Below are 26,269 nucleotides of genomic sequence, written 5' to 3'. Positions count from 1 at the left end.
CTCGAGGGTGGGTTAAGAGTCAACCACATTGCTGTGGGTCGGGAGTCACATGTAGGCCAGACCTGGTAAGGATTGCAGATTTCTTTCTCTAATGGGCATTACTGAACCAGATGGCTTTTTATGACAATCGACAATGGTTTCATGGTCGTCATTAGACCTTGATTTTGAATTTCACCACCTGCAGTGGCGGGATTCGAACCCGGATCCCCAGAGCATTACCATGGGTCTCTGGATTACTGGTCAAGTGACAATACCACTATGCCACCACTTCCCCCAATAACTACAAAGCTCACCATCGTGGAATTGAACCCCAGTCTCTCGTGTGACAGGCAGGGATACTAACCACTATGCTAACAAGGAACTCTGATGTAAGTGATTCATTTTAGTTGAAATAATGAAGAGACACAATGCACTATAAATGGTGATTTATAAAGAGAATGCAAGAAGAAAGAGACCTGGGGATGGTTTGTGCACAGGTGTTTGAAGATGGCAAGGTAGATGAACAAAGAAGTTAATAAAGCATATGGGATCCTAGGTTTTATAAACAGAGGCATATAATATAAAAACTAGGAAGTTATGCTAAATGTATATTAAAAAACTAGATCAGCCCCAGATGGATTACTGTATCCAATTCTGGGCGTTGCACTTTAGAACGAACGTGAAGGCTTTGGAGAGGATGCAGGAAAAATATGCAAGAATGATTCCAGGCTTGGTGGATGTTATGGTTACAAGGATAGACTGGAGAAAATGAGTTGTTTTATTTCATGCAGAGAAGGGAAAGATTTGATAGAGGTGCTTAAATAATTAAGATAAATTGTTTCCAGTGGCTGAAGCGTCTTATCAGGAGGCCACAGATTTAAGGGGATTGATTTTTTAAAAATCTAGGAGCAACATGAGGAAAATATGTATACACTGGAATACGCTGCTTTTGGGCAGCATAGTTGTGCAGTAGTTAGCACTGCTGCTTCACAGCACTGAGGTCCCAGGTTCCATTCTGACTCTGGGTCACTTGCCGTGTGGAGTTTGCACATTCTCCCCATGTTTCCCACAACCCATAGATGTGCAGTCGAGGTGGATTGGCCACGCTAAATTGCCCCTTAATTGGAAAAAATGAATTGGGTACTCTAAATTTATTTTTAAAAAATTGAACACACTGCTTTCTAGAATGGCAGATGTCGATTCAATGGTCGCCTTCAAAACTGAATAAATATTTGAAGGAGAAAAAATGCAGGGATATGGGAAAGATCAGGTCAATAGGACTAACCGATTGATCTTCAAAATAGTTGGCACATAATGATGGGCTGAATGATGTATTTTGGTGCTGTACAGTTCTATCATTCTAATTCTATGGTGAAATATTGCTATTTACCTCCAGAACCTATACACTATCCTGTCACCTCTAAAATCAAAGTTTGAATTAATCCCAAACTGGTATAATCTGCTGGCTAAAATGGTTGTGCCCGAAATGACTTTGGGATCATTGCAGCCCAATTCCACTTTGGCATGTGACTCTAATTTGTCAAACTAATTTATAATTTCACTCCAACTTTTTTTTATCTTAGTTGAATCTTGATATAATCAATCCCACCTGCAAATACTTTGGAGTAGTACCTTGAAGTTATATTACTCTTACAACTGTAATTTTACCTTGATGGTGACGGATTTTTCTGCATCTCCAGGTATGCCGCCTGTTATCAGAGGCACTAGCTTTTAGCATAGCAATTTGTTATCTGATGACATTAAAGCTAGACCATCTCACCAATCAGATGGAGATTCAGTTTCCCTATTGTCTATTCTCTTTTGTCTGCAAGCTTGATAAGTCACTCGAGTAGTTTGATTGCTTCAAACAGAGCTGAATATACTTCACCAAATGTCTTTGCTTCAGTTTGTTTCGACTGCTGCAACCCAACTGTGCACCAAAATCTTTTGGAGAAGCTATTGAGCCAGTGGGGAACCTTTGTGTCATCTAATCCTAGGTCTGTGGGAGACTGACACCATTTTATGAGACAAAGCAATAGGAAAAATTTACACTGAGTAACCTAGACGACAGTGACTATGTGTTAGAAGTTGTCTTTGCAGTTTCCCTGTACATAATGCATTTGAAAATTTATTGATCTTGTGTACTTCCGAGCCCTAGAATATGTATTCGGCTTTCTGGAAATAGGGGGTGTGATTCTCTGAGCCCTGTGCCGGGCTGGAGAATCGCCGCAACCACAGCGCCCCGACGCGGCGTGCGATTCTCTGAGGTGTGGAGAATTGACGGCATTTGCGCCAGCGTGTTTGGCGTGGCCAGGCCGCCGATTCTCCGGTCCGGATGGGCCGAGCAGCCGCATGGAAAAAGCAGAGTCCCGCCGGCGCTGTTCACCCCTGGCGGCCTGTGGGGAGGAGGGGAGGGGGGGGGGTCTGGCGCGCAATCGGGGCCCACCGATCGGTGGGCTGGCCTCTTTCTCTTCCCCCCCCCGGGGCCTACTTTGTTGCGCGGCTGGCCCCTGAACCCCCACACCATGTTGCGTTGGGGCCGGCGCTGAAGAAGTCCCCCGCGCATGTGCTGGTTGGCGCGGCCCAACTGCGCATGCGCGGGTTGGCGCGGCATCCATTTGGCGTCGGGAAGGGAAGCTGAAGCGGCTGATTTTAGAGGTGTTTGCATACTGTGCATTCAGATCTAATCCTTTGTTCAACCTAGGAGCATGATGTAACATTATTGTGATACAGTTACCCCAATGGTAAAGTCTCATTTGGAACATTAATCACAGTTTTGGGCATTGTACCTTCGAAAGGACATTGATGCACAGTTTATAGTGAATATGAGAAATGTTTAAATATTTTGAGGAAAATGGGGATGTTGGCCTTTTTTTCTGGGGAAGCATTATGCCATTGTAGTTTATAACAACACATTAAACACTGTTGGATAAAAAAATTGACTTTAAGACATAAAATGAGTGGTATCTGAGCAGCTTCCCATTATATGTAGCACTGGATATTCAGTTCTACTGTATTAAGTGGAATTAAATATCGGTTAACATATTATGGGTAGTGATATTATTATGATGGGGAGATATTATTATTTGGGTCTAGAAATAAGGTCCAAAAATGAAGCAGACAATTTAAAGGTTTAAACAGAATGAAGGAAAAATCAATGAATAAGACTGCTAGCAGTAGAGTCAAAGGGATATGCCCATACCTGGCTGAGTCACATGCTCCCATTCAAACTTAAAAGCTAATTAGGGAATGAATAATGTGATTCATCAGAGACCCACTGTCCTTCGGGACATTCCTGCATAACCAGACATTAATAGAGTCTGAGGACCTAATGGTCTATTAATGGAAATCTAGTTGCATATGGTTGGACTAGCTCCGGCCTTTTGTGTAGATGGGATTTGGCTATCAGCCAAATAATGAGAATAAATTCAGGTTTGACCACCTCAGGGAAGAATATTTGTTTGAAGGGATGGGAGGAGCTTAGAGAGAGAGAGAAATCCTTTTGGGAACAAAGGCAAGAGAGAAGCATGGAGGCAACCAACGAAGAGGTCATGAAAAAGCCACAGAGGGAAGTCGGGGAAAAGGCTGTTTTGAGGAGTGAAAGGCGGAGTTGAACAGCCAGCAAGATGGTCAGGAAACCTGGAAGCATGAGGCTGTGGAGAGCAGCCAGTCAGGTGATGAAGCCTGCTGCTAAAAGATGTAAGCAGTTACAGAACATGTCATGACAAACTGCCACAGAGAGAGCACGCTTTGAAAAGGGATTCTGAAAGAGATGTCCCGAACAGAAGAAAGATTGCTTCCCAAATCAAAGTGCTGCCTTTGCCTGGATGTATAGGCGGAACAAGAGCTGGGCTTTAATGCCAAGTGTTGTTTAATGGGACTTTGTCTGTTAAAGTTAAGAAAGTACATATAATCTGTTAGTGTTAGAACTGTGAAGTTTTAAAGTTTAAATATTGTTTTCTTTTCTCTGCATAAAGTTTTGTTTACAAGATAACAAAGCCCAATTTATTTTCTGCACAGTCTTAATTCAGTATCTTAACCTTTGTTGAAGTCTGACAAGGCGTCCATAACAATATGATAATGCTCATTTTGCATCTCTGCCCAAGATCAATTTCTACTCCTGCGTCGATTGCTTCGACAAAATATTGTTTCACCTGGTCAGCAATGCAAAACTTTGTGCTCCAGTGGCGCAATCGGTTAGCGCGCGGTACTTATACAGAATGCTTAAATTTCTTCAGAATTTGTTCAGAAAATACTTGTGCAGGAATCTCAATCTGTGTGTGCTTTCACACACTTCATATATTGCGGTGCCCTTGAGTTTTGAAGGAATGATGGCGGTACCTTGTACAAGTGGTTTATTTGTCTTGGCTGCACATATTAAGTTTGTTTATTGGTGCAAATATGACGTCATACCATTCTTTGCTACTGTCATTGTGACAGCTACAGCCAACAAGGCTGTAGGAAGTGAGCCAAGTAATTTGACTGGCACAGTACATCAAATTTTATTCCAAATTCACATCTTTATGAGGTGTTTTTGAAGTGAACATGTAAACATAACAAACGATCAATTTTACCTTAAATTGCTTCTTTTCTCAAGACAAAGACCAACTGAAGAAGAAAAATTCACAAACCAAGTACCAAAGGGGATTAATCTCAGCCAGATCGGAATCTTGGTCTAGCTCTGGTAGCAGTGGGAGATTAACTGTAACAGAATCTGTCCAGGTATGTTCACTGATGACGAATGTTAATTGATCCTTCAGAGTTATTTTGTTTTACTGCTCAATAGATAGCCATATTAAATTATGTTTAAAAAAAATACTAACCCTTATTGAGTTTACCAAAATAATTCAGTACAGGTAGTCCCTCAGACCTATGACAAGATAAGTCAAAATGTCGTAAGTCGGAACCAATTTTCCCAGAAGAGCAATGTTATAAATTGAGGATTGGTTCCTGAACAAAGGTTGATTACCATTTTGTCACCAAAATAAACCAGAATTTTATATTCCCATCAATTATAAAAAAATAGGGCAGCACGGTGGCCTAGTGGTTAGCACAACCGCCTCACAGCGCTGAGGTCCCAGGTTCGATCCCGACTCTGGGTCACTGTCCGTGTGGAGTTTGCACATTCTCCCCGTGTCTGCGTGGGTTTCGCCCCCACAACCCAAAAATGTGCAGAGTAGGTGGATTGGCCACGCTAAATTGCCCCTTAATTGGAAAAAATAATTGGGTAATCTAAATTTAAAAAAAAAAAATTATAAAAAAATAATATTATGAAATATAAATTTTAAGAAAAAGTTTAGAAAGGCAAAGGGTCCAATTTCCCCAAATTTGCAGTGTTGGATCGGGATCTCACAGTCGGCTGGAGGGGTAGACCCATACATGTTGGCAAAGCCGAGATTCTGAGATTGGGGCGGCCAGAAACTCAGTTAAATTTAAGCCCCCCCCCTCCCCCTCCGAAGCATCAGGGCACCCCCCCACCACAACACCAAAACTGGGACACTCTCACCCCCACCTTGCAGGCATCTGGGCTCTTCCCTCTTTCCTCCCCCCACCACACATAAAGGAAACGCCCATCTCCAAAGGAGGAAGATAAACCCCCTCCCCCACCTCACCTGAGCCCCCTTGGCACTGCCCTTAACACGCTCACCTCAATAATTCCTTCCCTCGTCATGCCAGGATGAATCTTTCAGAGTTCTTAAATTCCTGCCGGTTCCCCCTCTTTGACTGGTACATGCATTTCATTAGCACATGGGCCTGGCCCCCAACCTCCATCGTAACAAAGTCACACAGGTTTATTGTAGAGCAAAATTCATACTGGACCACTTGAATCTCTTTGTTGCACCACTTTATCTTGGATGTTAAAAGATAACCAGCTTATAAAATCTCACATTTGCAAAACCCGCCCCATAAAACAGAAGTATTACATTTTCTACAAAATCAAAATATAACATTTTAAACCCCTTAACAGCTATCTTGCTACATACAGTACAACTAATATTCTCCCTTGTCACATCTTGTCATGAATGGGGATGTACAATTAAACAATGGGAGGAAGAGACTGAATAAACATCTCCATGCACCATGATGCCAAAGTCCAGAATGTGAGAGCAAAAGAGAAGGCTGAAACATTTGCAATCCTCTTCAGCCAGAAGTGCTGTGTGGATAGTGCATCTCCACTTCCTTCTGACGTTCCCACACTAACAGAAGACTGTCTTCAGCCAACTCCATTTATTCCACATGATATCAAAAAATAGTTGAGTGCGCTGGATACTGCAAAGGCAATGGATCCTGAAATCATCAACATTAGTACCACATACATCTCTGGTAAGAACTATCTCCAACAGTTAGTCTAACCACAACTCATGACATTCAACGGCATTATCATTGCTGAATCCCCCACCATCATAAATCTGTGGGGAGAGAATAGGTGATCAGCACTGACCAGGAACTTAATTAGACCAGCCACATAAATATTGTGGCTAGATTAGGTCAGAGTCTAAGTATTCTGTGGCAAGTGATTTACCTCCTGACTCCCAAAGCTTTTTCACCATCTATAAGGCACAGGTCAGGAGTGTGATGGAAAGCCTGATTGAGTGCAGGCCCAACAACACTAACTAAACTCAGAACCATCCAGGACAAAGCTGACTAGTCACCTTGAAAATTCCCTCCCTCCAGCAGTAGCATATCGTAGCTGCGGTGTTGCTGTCTACAAGATGCAGACTAATACAGATGCAGGGGTGGCACATTAGCACAGTGGTTAGCACTGTTTCTTCACAGCTCCAGGATCCCAGGTTCGATTCCCAACTTGAGTCATTGTCTGTCTGGAGTTTGCACGTTCTCCCCATGCCTGTGTGGGTTTCGTCCGGGCACTTTGGTTTCCTCCCACAACACAGTTATGTGCGGGTTGGGTGGATTGGCCATGCTAAATTGCCCTTAAGTGTCCAAAAAGGTTAGGTGGGGTTGCGGTGATAGGGTGGAGGTGTGGGCTTAAGTAGGGTGCGCTTTACAAGGGCCGGTGCTGACTCGATGGGCCGAAGGCTTCCTGTACTGTGAATTCTATGATAATACATCTCATGACTCCTGAACTCTACTGCCTTGACAAACAAGGATAGCAAGTTAATATAAACACCATCACCTGCCAGTCATTTTAAGTCACATACCACCCTGATTTAGAAATATTTCCTTTGCTCAGTCAATATCCTGGAACTCCCTCTTTAAGAGCATGTGGGTGTACCTACAAAACAGGCATTGCAGCAGTTGAAGAAAGAACCACACCTACACCTCGTGGGTAATTAGGAATGGACAATGAATGCTGGCCTTGCTGGTTATGCCCACATCCATTGAATGAATTTTTAAAAATAGTCCTGCATAAATTTCCTCCGTTTTTATTTTTTTAATAAACATTTTATTGAGGTATTTATGATTTTATAACAATAACAGAAGAAACAATGTACATGCAAATATATACATAATGCAAAAGCCGTCTTCCTCCCTCACAGGTCCCACCTTTTCTAATATCCTACTCTAAACTAAACTACCCCCCCCCCCCCCGCCCCCCTTCGGCTGACCGTTAATTTTCCCCAAAGAAGTCGACGAACGGCTGCCACCTCCGGATGAACCCTTACAGCGACCCTCTCAGGGCGAACGTGATTTTCTCCAGACAGAGAAAGCTAGCCATGTCAGTTAGCCAGGTCTCCGACTTCGGGGGCTTTGAGTCCCTCCAAGCTAATAGTATCCGTCTCCGGGCTACCAGAGAGGCAAAGGCCAGAACGTCTGCCTCTTTCTCCTCCTGGATTCCAGGGTCTTCCGACACTCCGAAAATCGGCGCCACCCTTGTTTTCAACACCTTGGACATGACACCCGCAAACCCCTGCCAGAATCCCCTAAGCTTCGGACATGCCCAGAACATATGGACATGGTTCGCTGGTACTCCCGCACACCTTGCGCACCTGAGTTCTACCCCAAAGAACCCGCTCATCTGGGTCACTGTCATGTGTGCCCGGTGAACGACCTTGAACTGTATCAGGCTGAGCCTGGCACATGACCTGGATGCTTTGATTCTGCTCAACGTGTCCACCCAGAGACCGTCCTCAATCTCTCCTCCTAACTCCTCTTCCCATTTGTGTTTCAGCTCCTCGGTCTGCGTTTCCTCTGACCCCATGAGTTCCTTATAAATGTTTGACACCCTCCCTTCTCCCATCCACATTCTGGAACCTACCCTATCCTGTATCCCCCTTGGTGGTAGGAGTGGGAAGGTTGAGACCTGCCTGTGTAGGAAGTCCCGCGCCTGCAGGTACCTAAACTCGTTCCCTCCCGTCAATTCAAATTTCTCCTCCAACTGCCTCAAGCTGGGAAAGCTCCCGTCTATAAACATATCTCCCATCCTCTCGATCCCCGCTCTCTGCCATCTCCGGAACCCTCCATCTAGCCTCCCCGGGGCAAACCTGTGATTATTGCAGATTGGAGAACAGGCCGATGCTCCCTCCTGTCCCACATGTCTCCTCCATTGTCCCCAGACTCTCAGGGCCGCAACCACCACGGGGCTGGTGGAGTATTGTGCCGGCAGGAATGGCAGGGGCGCCATTACCAATGCCCCCAAACTAGTGCCCTTACATGATGCTACCTCTACTCGCTCCCACATTGACCCCCCCACACACACACACACACACACACACACACACACACAAACACACTTCCTAATCATGGCTATATTCGCCGCCCAGTAGTAGTGACTAAAGTTTGGCAGCTCCAGCCCGCCCTTCCCCCGGCTGCGCTCCAGCATCCCCTTTTTAACTCGCGGGGTCTTACCCGCCCATACAAAGCCAGAGATCACCTTGTTGACCTGTTTAAAAAAGGACCGTGGAATAAAGATGGGGAGACACTGAAACACAAACAGGAATTTCGGGAGAACCGCCATTTTCACTGTCTGTACCCTCCCAGCCAATGACAGCGGGAGAACGTCCCACCTCCGAAAATCCTTCATTTGGTCTGCTAGTTGGGCCAGATTTAGCTTGTGCAGCCGTTCCTATTCCCGCGTCACCTGGATGCCTAGGTACCTGAAGCTTCGCCCCACCACTCTAAATGGCAGCTTCCCCAATCGCCTCTCCTGCCCCCTTGCCTGGATCGCAAACATCTCGCTTTTCCAATGTTTAATTTGTAACCCGAAAACCGGCCAAAATCCCCCAGAATCCTCATAATTTCTTGCAGGACCAGCCCCTTGAGGCTCTCAACACAATTGTGCAAACAAGGGCAGCACGGTGGCCTAGTGGTTAGCACAACCGCCTCACGGCGCTGAGGTCCCAGGTTCGATCCCGGCTCTGGGTCACTGTCCGTGTGGAGTTTGCACATTCTCCCCGTGTCTGCATGGGTTTCGCCCCCACAACCCAAAGATGTGCAGAGTAGGTGGATTGGCCATGCTAAATTGCCCCTTAATTGGAAAAAATTAATCTAAATTTTTTTTTTTTAAAACAATTGTGCAAACAACAGCGGGGAGAGGAGGCATCCCTGCCTCGTCCCCCGGTGCAGCCTAAAAATAGCCCGATGTCAACCTATTCATCCGAACACTCGCCACGGGCGCCTGAGACAGCAGCCTGACCCAGTCAGTGAAGCCCCGTCCAAATCCAAACTGCCCCAGTATCTCCCACAGATAATCCCATTCCACCCGATCTAATGCCTTCTCTGCGCCCATTACAACCACTACCTCTATGTCCTACCCTCTGGGGGCATCATAATTACATTCAGCTGACTTCTGGCGTTGGCCGCCAACTGCCTCCCCTTAACAAATCCCGTCTGGTCCTCCCCAATCACATCCGGAACGCAGTCTTCAATCCGTGAGGACAAGATCTTAGCCAACAGTTTGGCGTCTACATTTAGTAGGGAGATCGGTCTGTAGGACCCACATAGCTCCTGGTCTTTGTTTTTTTTTTGTTCAACGCATTTTATTCAAACTTGTATCAAAATAGCTTACATCAACTAAACACCCCGGGAAACATTCTTCCCAACAATCAACTATACAGTTTTTACAGATTTTTCTCCTTTTTCTCACCCCCCGCCTGCCCCCCTGTGACGAACAGTTCCTCAAATACAGTACACAAACATCCCCCACCTTTTCTCAAACTCCCCTGCTGAGCCCCTTACCTCATACTTTATCTTCTCTATAGTTCCTGGTCTTTATCCTGCTTCAGGATCAATGAGATAGTGGCCTGTGACATCGTCGGGGAAGCCCCCCTCTATCCCTTGCCTCATTAAATGTCCTCATCAGCAGTGACCCCAGTATCCCAGAGAACTTTTTGTAACTTTTTTGTACTTACTTGCAGCTGGAGCTTGTTAATTAGCTAATTGGATTAGGCCAGTTTTCAGAGGCTAGAGTCACAGTATAAATCTGAGCTAATTATAGTGCAGACTTAGTTTGCACTGGAGTGCTGAGCTTGTTGCATTTGAGTGCTACAGTGAGAGTTTGGTGACTGAGGGAGTGCTGAGCTTGTGGCATTTGAGTGCTACAGTGAGAGTTTGGTGACTGAGGGAGTAAGGTGCTCCTTACATTTCATTTCCTATATTTATCAAAGAGCGTGAAGGGAGCCAGGAGTTTTGAGTACAGCTGACTGGAAGCAGAGTCGGAGGGCGGAGGTCCAGTTGGTCTACGGGGCAGCGAATTCTGTAAAGTAAGAGGGGATGGAGGCTAGGGCAGTTGCATGCTCCTCCTGTAGGATGTGGGTGGTGAGGGATACCACTGGTGTCCCCGCTGACTATACCTGCGGGAAGTGCACCCAACTCCAGCTCCTCAGAGACTGTGTTAAGGAACTGGAGCTGGATGAACTTCGGATTATCCGGGAGGCAGAGGGGGTTATCGAGAAGAGTTACAGGGAGGTTGCCACACCCAAGGTACTGGACAAGAGTAGCTGGGTTACAGTCAGGGGAAAGAAAACTAACAGGCAGACAGTGCAGGGATCCCTCGTGGCCGTTCCCCTTCAAAACAAGTATACCGTTTTGGATGCTGTTGGGGGGGATGACCTACTGGGGGAAGGCCCCATCGGCCAGGTCTCTGGCACTGAGTCTGGCTCTGGGGCTCAGGAGGGAAGGGGAGAGCATAGAAAAGCAATAGTAATAGGAGATTCAATGGTTAGGGGAATAGATAGGAGATTCTGTGGTCGCGAGCGAGACTCCCGAAAGGTATGTTGCCTCCCGGGTGCCAGGGCCAGGGATGTCTCGGATCGTGTCTTCAGGATCCTGAAGGGGGAGGGTGAGCAGCCAGAAGTCGTGGTGCACATTGGTACCAGCGACGTAGGTAGGAAAAAGGGTGTGGAGGTAAGAAACAAGTTTAGGGAATTAGGCTGGAAGTTAAAGGTCAGGACAGACAGAGTTGTCATCTCTGGTTTGTTGCCGGTGCCACGTGATAGCGAGGCTAAGAATAGGGAGAGAGTGCAGTTGAACACGTGGCTGCAGGAATGGTGTAGGAGGGAGGGCTTCAGGTATTTGGATAATTGAAGCGCATTCTGGGGAAGGTGGGACCTGTACAACGGGTTGCATCTGAACCAGAGGGGCACCAATATCCTGGTGGGGAGGTTTTCTAGTACTCTTCGGGAGGGTTTAAACTAATTTGGCAGGGGAATGGGAACCGGATTTGTAGTCCAGCAACTAAGGAAGCCGATATTCAGGACGCCAAAGCACGTAGTGATGCAGTGGGGAAGGTAACACTGACAAAGGAGAGTACATGCAGGCAAGGAGATGGGTTGAAGTGTGTATACTTTAATGCAAGAAACATCAGGAATAAGGTGGGTGAACTTAAGGCATGGATTGGTACTTGGGACTACGATGTGGTGGCCATCACGGAAACTTGGATAGAAGAGGGGCAGAAATGGTTGTTGGAGGTCCCTGGTTATAGATGTTTCAACAAGATTAGGGAGGATGGTAAAAGAGGTGGGGGGGTGGCATTGTTAATTAGAGATAGTATAACAGCTGCAGAAAGGCAGTTCGAGGAGGATCTGCCTACTGAGGTAATATGGGTTGAAGTCAGAAATAGGAAAGGAGCAGTCACCTTATTGGGAGTTTTCTATAGGCCCCCCAATAGCAGCAGAGATGTGGAGGAAGAGATTGGGAAACAGATTTTGGAAAGGTGCAGAAGTCACAGGGTAGTAGTCATGGGTGACTTCAACTTCCCAAACATTGAGTGGAAACTCTTTAGATCAAATAGTTTGGATGGGGTAGTGTTTGTGCAGTGTGTCCAGGAAGCTTTTCTAACACAGTATATAGATTGTCCGACCAGAGGGGAGGCCATATTGGATTTGGTACTTGGTAATGAACCAGGGCAGGTGATAGATTTGTTAGTGGGGGAGCATTTTGGAGGTAGTGACCACAATTCTGTGACTTTCACTTTAGTAATGGAGAGGGATAGGTGTGTGCAACAGGGCAAGGTTTACAATTGGGGGAAGGGTAAATACAATGCTGTCAGACAAGAATTGAAGTGCAGAAGTTGGGAACATACGCTGTCAGGGAAGGACACAAGTGAAATGTGGAACTTGTTCAAGGAACAGGTACGGCATGTTTTTGATATGTATGTCCCTGTCAGGCAGGGAAGAGATGGTCGAGTGAGGGAACCATGGTTGACAAGAGAGGTTGAATGTCTTGTTAAGAGGAAGAAGGAGACTTATATAAGGCTGAAGAAACAAGGTTCAGACAGGGCGCTGGAGGGATACAAGATAGCCAGGAGGGAACTGAAGAAAGGGATTAGGAGAGCTAAGAGAGGGCATGAAAAATCTTTGGCGGGTAGGATCAAGGAAAACCCCAAGGCCTTTTACACATATGTGAGAAATATGAGAATGACTAGAGCGAGGGTAGGTCCGATCAAGGACAGTAGCGGGACATTGTGTATTGAGTCTGAAGAGATAGGAGAGGTCTTGAACAAGTATTTTTCTTCGATATTTACAAACGAGAGGGGCCATATTGTTGGAGAGGACAGTGTGAAACAGACTGATAAGCTCGATGAGATACTTGTCAGGAAGGAAGATGTATTGGGCGTTTTGAAAAACTTGAGGATAGACAAGTCCCCCGGGCCTGACGGGATATATCCAAGGATTCTATGGGAAGCAAGAAATGAAATTGCAGAGCCGTTGGCAATGATCTTTTCGTCCTCGCTGTCAACAGGGGTGGTACCAGAGGATTGGAGAGTGGCGAATGTCGTGCCCCTGTTCAAAAAGGGGACTAGGGATAACCCTGGGAATTACAGGCCAGTTAGTCTTACTTCGGTGGTAGGCAAAGTAATGGAAAGGGTACTGAGGGATAGGATTTCTGAGCATCTGGAAAGACACTGCTTGATTAGGGATAGTCAGCACGGATTTGTGAGGGGTAGGTCTTGCCTTACAAGTCTTATTGACTTCTTTGAGGAGGTGACCAAGCATGTGGATGAAGGTAAAGCAGTGGATGTAGTGTACATGGATTTTAGTATGGCATTTGATAAGGTTCCCCATTGTAGGCTTGTGCAGAAAGTAAGGAGGCATGGGATAGTGGGACATTTGGCCAGTTGGATAACAAACTGGCTAACCGATAGAAGACAGAGAGTGGTGGTGGATGGCAAATATTCAGCCTGGAGCCCAGTTACCAGTGGCGTACCGTAGGGATCAGTTCTGGGTCCTCTGCTATTTGTGATTTTCATTAACGACTTGGATGAGGGAGTTGAAGGGTGGGTCAGTAAATTTGCAGATGATACGAAGATTGGTGGAGTTGTGGATAGTGAGGAGGGCTGTTGTCGGCTTCAAAGAGACATAGATAGGATGCAGAGCTGGGCTGAGAAGTGGCAGATGGAGTTTAACCCTGACAAGTGTGAGGTTGTCCATTTTGGATGGACAAATATGAATGCGGAATACAGGGTTAACGGTAGGGTTCTTGGCAATGTGGAGGAGCAGAGAGATCTTGGGGTCTATGTTCATAGATCTCTGAAAGTTGCCACTCAGGTGGATAGAGCTGTGAAGAAGGCCTATGGTGTGCTAGCGTTCATTAGCAGAGGGATTGAATTTAAGAGCCGTGAGGTGATGACGCAGCTGTACAAAACCTTGGTCAGGCCACATTTGGAGTACTGTGTGCAGTTCTGGTCGCATTTTAGGAAGGATGTGGAAGCTTTGGAAAAGTTGCAAAGGAGATTTACCAGGATGTTGCATGGAATGGAGAGTAGGTCTTACGAGGAAAGGTTGAGGGTACTAGGCCTTTTCTCATTAGAACGGAGAAGGATGAGGGGCGACTTGATATAGGTTTATAAGATGATCAGGGGAATAGATAGAGTAGACAGTCAGAGACTTTTTCCCCGGTTGGAACAAACCATTACAAGGGGACATAAATTTAAGGTAAATGGTGGAAGATATAGAGGGGACGTCAGAGGTAGGTTCTTTACCCAGAGAGTAGTGGGGGCATGGAATGCGCTGCCTGTGGTAGTAGTTGAGTCGGAAACGTTAGGGACCTTCAAGCGGCTATTGGATAGGTACATGGATTAGGGTAGAATAATGGAGTGTAGATTAATTTCTTCTTAAGGGCAGCACGGTAGCATTGTGGATAGCACAATTGCTTCACAGCTCCAGGGTCCCAGGTTCGATTTCGACATGGGTCACTGTCTGTGTGGAGCCTGCACATCATCCCCGTGTGTGCATGAGTTTCCTCCGGGTACTCCGGTTTCCTCCCACAGTCCAAAGATGTGCAGGTTGGGTGGATTGGCCATGATAAATTGCCCTTAGTGTCCAAAATTCTATGATTAACCTAGGACAAAAGTTCGGCACAACATCATGGGCCGAAGGGTCTGTTCTGTGCTGTATTTCTCTATTCTATTCTCTAAAACTCCACTGGGTACCCGTCCGATCCTGGGGCTTTACCCGACTGCATGGTCTTCAGCCCTTCTGCTATCTCTTCCAACCCGATCGGGGCCCCCAGCCCTTCTACCGACTCTTTGTCAACCTTCGGGAACCTCAGCCTCCCTAAGAATTGCCTCATCACCTCCGGCCCGTCTGGGGGTTCTGACTCATACAGCCTGCTGTAGAATTCCTTAAATGCCTTATTGACCCCAGCTGAATCTCCGACCAGGTTCCCATCCCTGTCCCTTACTTTCCTAATCTCCCTGGCTGCCTCCCATTTTCTAAGCTACTGCGCAAGCATTCTGCTGGCCTTCTCCCTCTGCTGGCCTTCTCCCCATATTCAGCTGAGAAAATGTTACCTTTTTTCATGACTCCAGTGTTCCTCATACTCAGAGTGGCAGAACGATTTGGGTGTTTGAATGTTCCCTCTGAGGTAGCTGTTTTTCATTCATTGCTAGGATATGGTCATATTTATTGCCCATTCCTAATTCCCTTGAGTGAGTTACTCGGCCATTTCAGGGGGCAATTAAAAGTCAACCATGTTTCTGTGGATCTCGAGTCATGTGTGGCCAGACCAGGTAAGGATGGCAGATTCCTTCCCTAAAGGATGTTACTGAACCAAATGGGCTTTTATGACGATTGACAATGATCTTGTGGACATCATAGAACCATAGAACCCCTACAGTGCAGGAGGAGACCAATTTGGCCCTTCGAGTATGCACCAACCCTTCAAATGAGCACTTTAGGATTTTTTTAAATTCCAGATTTTTAATAAATTCAGTTTTCGCTATCTGCCATAATGGAATTCGTACTCTGGTCCCCAGAACATTATCCTGCTTCTCTGGATTACTAGTCCGGTTTATAAACTGGTTATAATTGGCAGTATGTATAATGTCATCCAGCAGCGCTTGAAATTCCATTTAAAATTTAGATCCACTCTTGTCCCCAATGCATTCTGTGCATACACGCTGACAGAATTCAGATTTACTGCTCCACCATTTAACTTGGTCCTCTTTTATTGCCAGAAAGCTTGTACAACAGCAGTCTTGGATGAACTCCAATTTCCTCCCAATTTAATTCTGGGAAAACCAAAGCACTGGCCTTTAGACCCTGATGCAAAACCTGTAACCTTGTGACTAATTCCTTCCCTCTTGCTGGCCACTATCTCAATCTGAAAGACTTTGAAATCTCATTGGCCTGAATTTTCAGAATGGTGTGCATTTGTGTCCATCATCCTGAAGTCGGCAGGGCACACATCCCCGCTGACTCAGACAGGCCCACTGCCATTTTAGACTCATTGAGTGTTGATTGGAAGGAGGTGGAACTTCTGTCGACCCTTGGACTAGTCCCAGATTGGCCGACAGCTCTCTAACCCCTCCAGGCAGGGCGCTGAAGTGACCGGAAGAGGTACTGCAACGCCGTGTCTGAGCCTTAGTCCCGGGACCGCACATCAAGTAAGTACAGAGTCCCAGTGAGGGGAGGGTAGCATCCAGATGAGGGGTGAGGTAGAGCTCTCCGGTCCCTGAGACAAGGGCGCATCCAGTCTGAAAGAGCCTTCCGATTGAAGAATCTCACTTTTCCGCCTGTGATGAAGGATGGAAACATTTTCAGTTTCCCACCTTCAGTCATCAGGCACCTGCGAGACTAGAATTTGAGGGTGGGCAGGTAAAGGCCCTCAAGTGGGCATTAAGTGGCCACTCAAAGGGCCTTAATAGGAGCATTGGACGGCTTCCTGTCCAAGGTCCTGCCCGGACCACCATAAAATTGCATTTGGGTCAAGGTGTCAAAATCCCAGAGGGAATACCATCCATGCAATTTTGTGCCCCCGCCCTGCCTCAGAACCTGCCAGAGGGGGACTATATTCTGGTCCTTGTCTTTTTCAACCCCAATCTGAGCTTTTACTCTAAAATCCTTGGCATCACAAAGACATCACCTGCATTTGCCGCTATCTCAGCTCATGTCCTGCTGAAATCCCCATTATTCTCTCTATAACTCAAACTACAACTATGCCAATGCAATCCTGGCTGGCCTCCTGTCTTCCACCTTCTGTAAACGGTAGCACTATTGCTTCACAGCGCCAGAGTCCCAGGTTCAATTCCCGGCTTGGGTCACTGTCTGTGCGGAATCTGCACTTTCTCCTCGTGTCTGCGTGGATTTCCTCCGGGTGCTCCGGTTTCCTCCCACAAGTCCCGAAAGACGTGCTTGTTAGGTGAAATGGATATTCTGAATTCTCCCTCATTGTACCCGAACAGGCGCCAAAGTGTGGCGACTAGGGGCTATTCGCAGTGTTGATGTAAGCCTACTTGTGACATTAATAAAGATTTTAAAAAAAACTTCAGGTCATTCAAAATTCTACTCTCATATCCATTGACTCCAAATGCATTGACTCCTGCTAACATGCATTGATTCCAAATCCCCAAATGTCTTCAATTTTAATCTTTCATCATTCATTTGCAGTTCAAGTTCGCAATTGTTTTCAATGGCTAGGTTTCTTGTCCAGTAGATGTGAGGATTACCATGATTTCAATGAAATGACTGCTAAGAATATTGAGATGCCCAGACCTGTCCGTGCTTTCCATCTTTGAAAAATATTCAAAGTGAACTAATAGCCATTTTGAATGCTTTAAAAGTGTTTTACTCATTAGTTGGACTATAGTTTATTTTCCTGAATGAGAATTCTTTGATTGCCCGTGCATCGGTCAATACCTTTAACTGTATGGAGCAGTGTCTCTGTTGTCTTAGAACTTGATTTGGTAGCAGATTAAAATTTGTAAATGTTGGGCATTTCCAGTAACATATAACTTTTACCGCTGGATAGGCCAGCATCTTGCCCATCCCCAATTGTCCTTGAGAAGGTCGTAGTGAGCTGCTTTTTTAAACCACTGCAGTCCATGGGGTCTGTACATCCACAGTGCTGTTAGGGAGGGAATTCCAGGATTTTGTCTTGGTGACAGTGAAGGAACGGTGATATATTTCAAAGTCAGGATGGTGAGAGCTTGAAGGAGAACATCCAGGTGTTCCCATGAGTCTGCTGTCCTTGTCTTTCTAGATGGTAGCAGTGCATCGAGCCGCAGTAAAATGCTACGTTGCAGATTAATTAAGCAGCAGCAAAACTGATTTTGTTCTACTCTGGCCGCCGTGGCTGCTACTGCTCTTAAGCAACTTGGCATACCCTTTGCCACAGCACATAGGGTCACCGAATAATAGGCAAGCGGGTCTTTTCCCTCCTCCATGCTCTTGCACCAGGACACCATCTCAGATTAAAGGGACAATCCTTTAAAACAGAGATGAGAAGGATTTTTAAAAATCGACCCCTGTTTCAAATCCCCCTGCTTCATTCACATAAAGAGTAAAGGGCTTGCTGAAATTAGGAAGTCCCAAGGCAGGGGTGTTAATCATGACTTGTTTCAAGTTACAAAATGCTTGCTCCCTGTCTGGGATCCAGGTAACAAATGAAGGGGCATCATGTAGAGTAGCCTTGCGCAGTACTGCATCCATCCCTCTATAGTCCGGTATCCACTGCCTGCAATAGCCCACCATTCCGAGGAAGGTAAAGGTTTCCTTTTTCGTGCACAGAGTTGGAACCCTTGCTACAGCCTGTATTCTTTCAGACCCAAGCCTCCGCTGTCCTTGCTGCAGCTGAAATCCCAAATACTGAACTGTTTCCTGACAGAATTGCAGTTTGTCCATTGAGACCCTATGCCCTCTTTCTGCCAGATGTGATAATAATAAAAGGGTATTCTGTTGACAAACTAGCCCTACCTCTGTGGCTATCAATAAATCGTCATCATATTGAGGGTATGTTGGGCACCCAAGTTTCTTTTAATACTGTTGATTTCGATATGTAAAGCAAATAGATATTGACTTTCCAGGTGCAATGGTGTGGAAAAAAAGGCTGAGCATAAATCTGTGACAGAGAAGGTATCTGCTGTTGGTGGTATAGAAGACAAAATGACATTTGTGTCTGGCACTAATGGAGCAATAGTGATAACAATTTTATTGATGGCTCTAAGATCTTGTCCAAACCACCACTTGTTGGGTCTTCCTACCTTTGGAATTGGGAGTATAGGGGTGTTACAGGGGCTTTTGTGTTCTCTTTAGCACCCCTTGCTGTAATAGTGCATTGATCATTCCCTCTATCCCTTTTTCTGCTCCCGGTGCCAATCAGTATAGTTTTAAGCAGGGCAGGGCAATGTTCTTCTGTAACTGCACCCTATGCGCTGGGGTAGAACGTACTTTTCCAACATGATTTTTATGTTGGGCCCATAGATGTGCTAGTACTTGGGCCAGGATTGAAGGGAGTAAATGATGGCTCCCCCGGGGAGGTTGTTGTCTTTCAGATGTAGCAGGCCATTGCTCCACTTTCCAGGTCAATTTGCCATAAAATTCTATCAGGCAATGTTGTCCATCCATTTCAATATAAATCCCATGTATTACTTTTTTCCTTTGGCCTCTGATCACTTCTCCTATTTGCTTTGCCTTAGCGGGATGCCATACGGCCAATGTTAAATGGGGTTCTGAAGTTATACCCATCCTAAAAAGGTTCCTCTGACTATGGATCAACTGTACTAACATTCCAAATCCCACAACACCGAAAAATAAAAAGGAGTGATATGCAATGAGGTCTGCTTTCCTAAGTGACATTGCGCTTGTAAATTGTATGCGTGCTCATCCTCACGAGCATACCAAACCATGCAATGGGTAATTATATTCTCTCGTCTGGACTCTATCAGGTGTTTTAATAGCTGGCCCAAGGGTCATTAACCTTTTGTAAGACTTCCTGCAGTTTTTAAAAAAAAAAATTTTAACAGTAGGGGTTAACATTCAGCTGCCAGCATACAACACAGCCACTGGGCGATCGGGCGCAGGCTCAGAAGTTATTAAATTTTGCAGCTGGTGAGCTCGTATTTGAGACAGTTCTATAAACATTCCATTATCAATGCAATGTATTACTGCTCCTAATTTGCAGAGCGTCTGCCTGCCTAATAGGGTCAGGTGTCGCTAGGTGCGGTACATCTTCCTGGGGGTTAAATGCTTCTTGGCCCCTTGCATGATAGCCTCTATCCCTCTAGTTGCTAACCAGTGTTCGAGGGACTCATTTCCTTCATTCAAATGATTATCATTTGTGGGAACCCAGCCCCCATTTATGCCAGGTGGGACTGCAATCCCATCCTTCAAAGCTGGCCAAGATGCACCATAAGAGTATTTTAGAAGCAGCAAAACATTCCCTGGGAGGGGGCTATAAATACCACACATTTAAGTCAATTTCCAATGATTTTTTTTTATAGGCATTAGCTATTCTTAGAGATGCATATTTTTCTTTGTCAATTCAGAAAAGGTCAACTGTCTGCTGAAATGGTTAATGTTTCCTGCAGAACCTAAGGGGGCGGAGAACTTGGAATGATGCCATTTACTTCTTTTCACGTAATCTAAAAACGTATTCATATTCAATTACTTTTTTCGTAAAGGCACTTTCTTTCTTTTGAACTGATTTTAATTTCCAATGTTTCAGTTCATTAGAGAAATCTCAACACAAATCACTTAAGTTATAACCTCGGACTCACAATGACAGATGATAAAAAATACAACCCACTTAGCACTTCATGCTTTGACTAAAATTATTTGGTTAAGCAAAACACAGATTCTCACAGCTCACAAATATCACAGTTAACCGTTAGCCTTATCTCGGCTACAGAAAATCTGAATTCCCTTTTCGACTGGAACCCATCTGTTAAGCTTTTACCTTAATCTTCTATTTACTTTTACTCCCCTGTTTTTTGTTTTGAGAGGGGATCAGCTTAATTAGATCCTATGCGGGACATATAGGTTTTTCTACCTCATTCCATTGCTTTACAATTGTTTTTTCATTTTCTTACTCATTTTGCCTCCCTTATCTGTCTTCTTTAAGGAATTCACCTTCGTTATCGCTCCGGATGTCTTTACCGAGGCTTCGGGATGACCTGTGAGGGGGCGTCAAGTTTATTGCTCATCGTTCCTTCCGCAAAATACTTTAGAACATATATATAACAATAACAATGACCGTGGAAATCATTTACAAATACTACAAGGAGTGAACCTTTCACGAACCTCAAAGTCTTTTTATTTTATTTTAGCCTCTAAGGCACCTTTTTTCTTCCCATCAAGCTATCATTAATTTATTAATTAAGATAACTCATCCTAGCATGAGTCACCAGCCAGTAATTAAGGCTGCTGAGCGTCCCCCCCCCCCTTTCAGCGGGGGTCGTGCTATGGCTCTCTCCCTTTCAGCTGAGAGAGTCCTATTTATAGAGTCCTTTCGGGGTTTTACGTCCCGTTAAATTAGGGAAACTGCAACGACTACACCACTTTAAAAAAAAATTTAGAGTATCCAGTTAATTTTTTACAATTAAGGGGCAATTTAGTGTGGCCAATCCACCTACCCTGCACATCTTTGGGTTGTGGGGGTGAAACCCACGCAAACACGGGGAGAATGTGCAAACTCCACACGGACAGTGACCCAGAGCCGGGATCGAACCTGGGACCTCGGCGCCGTGAGGCAACAGGGCTAACCCACTGCGGCACAGTGCTGCCCGACTACGCCAATTTGTTGTGGAAATTATAATAAAGACAAATTCCTCAAAGTTTGATTTAAGGAAATGTATTTACACAAATATATTTGCGGAGAGTGAGTGTTCTGGCTGTAAAGCCAGGGCACCGCACTCTTGAGATTCAATTGAAGAAAGCATATTTTTATAGTCTGAAATAACAGCTTTAAGTAAACAGCCATGTTTATATTAAATAAACCTTGGAAAGTACATAAGACGAAATACATAGTACGTATGTTCTTGCCCTTGGCTAAAAACAACTCGAGTACACATTTTGTTATCTTTCGGAGGACAATGTGTTTCCATAATAAGGCCGAGACCAAAATATTTAGCAGTATTTCGTTTGTTACTTGATCGACTCATTTTCGTTCAAAAGCAGTGTTGAACTATAGTCAAGCATTTCCCAGCATGCTTCTAAGTTGGCAACTCATTAATTTCCCTTCCACAAGCAGTTGTGTGTTTGGAAGGTGCTGCCAAAGGAAACATGGTGAGTTCCTGCAGTGCATCTTGTGGATGGTACACACTGCTACCACTGTTTGTCAGTGGTGGAGGAACTGAATATTTGTGGATGCGGTGCCAGTCGAGCAGGCTGCTTTGTCCTGGATGGTGTCAAGCTTCTTGAGTGTTTTTGGAGCTGCACCTACACAGGCAAGTAGAGACTATTCCATCACACTCCTGACTTGAGCCTTGGAGATGGTGGACAGTCTTTGGAGAGTCAGATGGTGAGTTTCTCGCTGCAGGATTCCTAGCCTTTGACCTGCTCTTGTAGCCATAGTATCTATATGGCCAGTCCAGTTAGTTTCCTGTCAATGATAACCCCCAAGATGTTGATAGTAGGGATTCAGCAATGGTAATGCCCTTGAATGTCATGGGGTGATAGTCATTGCACAATTGTTACTTTCTACTTGTCAGCCCAAGCTTGGATAATGTCCAAGTTTTGTTGCATTTGAACATGGATTGCTTCACTATCTGATGAGTCGTGAATGGTGTTGAACATGATGCAATCATCAGCGATCATTCAAAGAATCTAATTCTTCCTTTCCCACAACTTCAGTGAACAACCTGATTATAAGTGTTGAAAAGCTTACAATAAACACCACAAATACTGGACGGTGAATCCTCCTATTTTGCTTGAGATTGCATTTTGGCCTGAGCACTTTTGACTGGATATCAGGTAACTAGTTAATATCATGGTCTTTCGATATTGGCTCTTGCCCAAATGTGTACATCTTCGAAAGTCCTTGCGGGTATAAGTGTTGGCACTAGCTTCATTTTCATATAAAGGAATGTTGACCATTACCACTGCCAGAATATTGTGTGTCGCAATGCTTTCTGTCCCAGAGTTATCTGTGTGCCTGATTCATGTTTCTAACAACAGCAACAAAATATTGGACACCTTAGCACAGACTGAAATGTTCCTGGATACTTAGGATGACAGTATTGTCTCTTCTTCACATCACCATATAGTTAAATTTGCCCATCTTCGTTAATTTCAAAGCGTTGCGCTAGCACAATATTTAAATCATCTAGCTTCAGCTGATGATTCCTTTCAAATTAAAGCTTTTCTTTGCTGAGGTTCAGTGTCAAAGTTAGTGGATCTGAAGGTTCGTACATCTAGGTGCTCTCCTGGTTGAATCTGCTGAGGGTCTCTTGTAAGCATCAGTACCTAATGAACCAGCAGCATAAGTGATTACTGCCCAAGTATAGCTGCTTAGTTGACATCCATCGTCACTGTTGGAACCCTTAATTTGCAATTCAGGCTGAGGTCAGTACCCTCAAACATGATCCTTTAATCTTTCCCCTTCAATATACTCAAATTTGTGTGTTGCCATTTTGGATATATGACTTTCAGATGCTCTCTTGTAAATAATCTTTATTAGTGTCACAAGTAGGCTTATATTAACACATTAGCAATTAAGCTACTGTGAATAGCCCCTAGTCGCCGCACCTAGGGGACTGTGGCGCCTGTTCGGGTACACTGAGGTAGAATTCAGAATGTCCAAATCACTTAACAGCACGTCTTTCGGGATTTGTGGGAGGAAACCCACGCAGACACGTGAGAATGTGCAGACTCTGCACAGACCAGTGACCAAAGCTGAATCGAACCCGGGTCCCTGATGTTGTGAAGCAACAGTGCTAACCACTGTGATACTGTGGTGCCCATGAGAGATCTGCTGCATATTGATGCCTGTGGCTGCTATACATAAAGCATTGTCTAAAGGAAAACTATATCAAGATTTTATTGACTAATACCTATACATAATGAATTTGTAATTAGCTTTGTGTATGATAACTTGTTCCAATTGGGAGCTGTACATAACATTTTCACATGCTCATTACATTATCATTTTTGGTTGACAGAATCCGTCCATACTCGAACACAACAAAGATGATTCCATGACTCCTGAACGAACTTTTATCACTTCCAAAGAGAATTTTTCAATGTTGCCTTCCACTGCCAACATTAGTAAGGAAACTACTCCGAAAACATTCAGTAGGTGCTACTCAGACCTGAGCTCCAGAATATCTGCATCCCCCAGACAACGTTCTAGAACTTTCTACAGTTCAACAACCAGCCTGGCAAATAGCCAGCGTTGTTATAATTCATTTCAGGATGTACGCCAAAAAACATATAGCGGTGATATTTTGGATAAACATGCACACCATTTTACAAATGGTCAACAATTCACTCCACGCATTCTCAAGAAAGAAGCACAATCTTCCTTGGCCCATTTTAGGTATTATACTCCTGTAAAGAAGAAAAAACTTTCAAAAAAGAAACTAGTGACACAAGAAACGCAGACTGAATTCACCAGGTACTGTGAATTGCGAGAATATATTTTTGCCTTCTGTTTCCATAATTATTGCTACATAGAATATCAATGAATTTAACTGAAAATATATATGTGACATTTATAACGTTACAACCCTAGTTGACATGATATAACTGGACAGGAAGACCCCAGAATGGAACCCTGGCTCAAAAGACCGTAACTTTTATTTTTTTAATAAAATGTGGAATAACCAATAATTAGTTTACCAACAGGAAAAAATATTTATTAAACAAGAAAAGTTGGATTATTATACAATACTGCTTTAATCCCCCCCCCCCCCCCCCCACTTAACTTAACAGATACACACATATTTAAAGATTAACAGAGATTATGAAGTACATCTTAAACTACAATGGTCTCAAATAACACAAAAAGTACCTTTTAAGCACACAAGATGACTATGGTTAAATACACTACTCTGAACCCAAGTTCGTGTCTGTGGTTTTCTCTTCCGAATCCCCCCAGATGATTGTCACATGAGAGTTTCCAAACTCCACTCCCAAAAGCCCGCTTTAAAATCTTTTCTCATGATACTGCTTTCCCTTGACAGTTTGCATTCTGAAATCCAGTCCAGATTTAAAAAAAGACACTTTCAAACAAAGCTTCCACTCTGCTTTTAACAGTGAATCCAGTGCACACCAACCGCTTTAGGATTTCTTTGTCTTGACTGCTTTGCAAACTTCTCTCAGTTGCTTTAACTATTGAATTCCAGACAATATTAAAATTACATCAAATGTTTCATCTACCTCTGAAGTCTGCTGTCCCACTTAGTTACTGCAATTGTCTCTAACTCGGAACACTTTCTTTATTCTTCCTTGAATTCTTCTGAATGATACCTTGGTCTCTATTCACTTAACTCCAGACGCCTTAGACACTCGTTCTGTCCCAATTCCCTGGTTATCTGGCCTGTAATTAGCACTTTGGGAACCTCTTTGCAGATCCCATCCTGTACAGTCTTCTGGCAGAGTTAATCCACACGTTTGTGTGGACCAGTACTAAATGGTGCCTTGGCAAGGATTCCTAGGCGTTGCCGTTGAGTCCTGGGCATCGGGTATTTAAATGAGCCTAATGGGTCCACATGGATCCCGGGCATGGTGCTCCGGGCAACTGGTCTGGTTTCCTATTTGGTCCGGGCACAGGGTCATGAAGCCAGTCGCCACCTGGACCACATCCGCCGCCGTACACACAAACCTCCGGAGCAGGCTCAGGATGTGCCAGTCCGGGTCTGCCTGTAGTCTACGTCACTGCCTAGGCCGCCCCCTAGAGCACTGCCCAGAGCACTGTCACCTCCACCCTCTGAGGCCCAGAAGGTTGAGATGCCCGACACCTCTTCGGGAAACACGGACACCGATTCCGACATGGACACTGGTCCGCACGATGTAGTCATCCAGCTGCCTTCAACGCCGGTGCCCTTACCAGCTACACCACTCCCACATCAATGCTGCGCTCAAAAACAGCGGTCACCAGTGTGTTACACACCTCCTGGGCCTGCCGCATCAATGCTGGTCCTTTGTTTGCTCCCCAAGTGAACAAGAGGATCTCTGCCTCGGCCAGTGGACATGGACGTTTCTCCGGACCTTTTTGGGGGGGGGGGGGGGGGGGGCGGAGAGTGGAAGAGATGCCCGGGGGGGGGGGGGCAAGCACTATACTCTATACAATTCCCCCCTTTCGCCTCAGTGTGTGAGCTCCCCCGGTAATTGGGGGTGGGGTTTCAGCTTAACAAGGGGGAAACCTCTCTGTATATAAGCCCCAACTTGTGTGCAGGCCAGGGAGGGTGGCCCTTCGGGGAGAGGAATTGTAGCTTGTGTAATTATTACACATACCGTAATAAACCTTTGTTCATTCCTATCCTACCTTGTGTTCCTGTGTCTCTTCTGTTGGATTCTACAGAAACTCTGCTGGTTAATAAGAACTTTTAAAACTGCCTCTGAGGGCCGCGTGGAAGAGCTTTGCGGGCCACACCCAGCGTGCGGGATGTACCTTTAACAAGCCTACTGTAATCCATACTCCACATGTGGTCTTAACAAAGCTCTGTATAACT

The 26,269-nt window shown here is 45.0% G+C and overlaps 1 protein-coding gene across 10 annotated transcripts in view; it reads left to right on the top strand.

The window, feature by feature from the left end:
- LOC119952383 (spermatogenesis-associated protein 7-like) overlaps window positions 1-26,269 on the top strand; it is a 97,976-nt gene that overhangs the window by 45,780 nt on the left and 25,927 nt on the right. For 6 of the 10 annotated variants that reach the window (XM_038776119.1, XM_038776102.1, XM_038776094.1 and 3 more), the window contains 2 exons: window positions 4,577-4,701; window positions 23,756-24,210. In XM_038776119.1, the coding sequence (XP_038632047.1) occupies window positions 4,577-4,701; window positions 23,756-24,210 (580 nt within the window). Of the gene's footprint in view, window positions 1-4,576; window positions 4,702-15,278; window positions 15,389-22,448; window positions 22,569-23,755; window positions 24,211-26,269 lie in introns of those variants that run through there. The other 4 variants (XM_038776159.1, XM_038776151.1, XM_038776143.1 and 1 more) reach the window with 3 other exon arrangements.

This window comes from Scyliorhinus canicula, chromosome 2 (assembly GCF_902713615.1).
Source record: "Scyliorhinus canicula chromosome 2, sScyCan1.1, whole genome shotgun sequence".
Classification (NCBI taxonomy): domain Eukaryota; kingdom Metazoa; phylum Chordata; class Chondrichthyes; order Carcharhiniformes; family Scyliorhinidae; genus Scyliorhinus; species Scyliorhinus canicula.
Note: the sequence above shows the minus strand (reverse complement) of the source record. Positions and strands in the feature narration are given on the sequence as shown.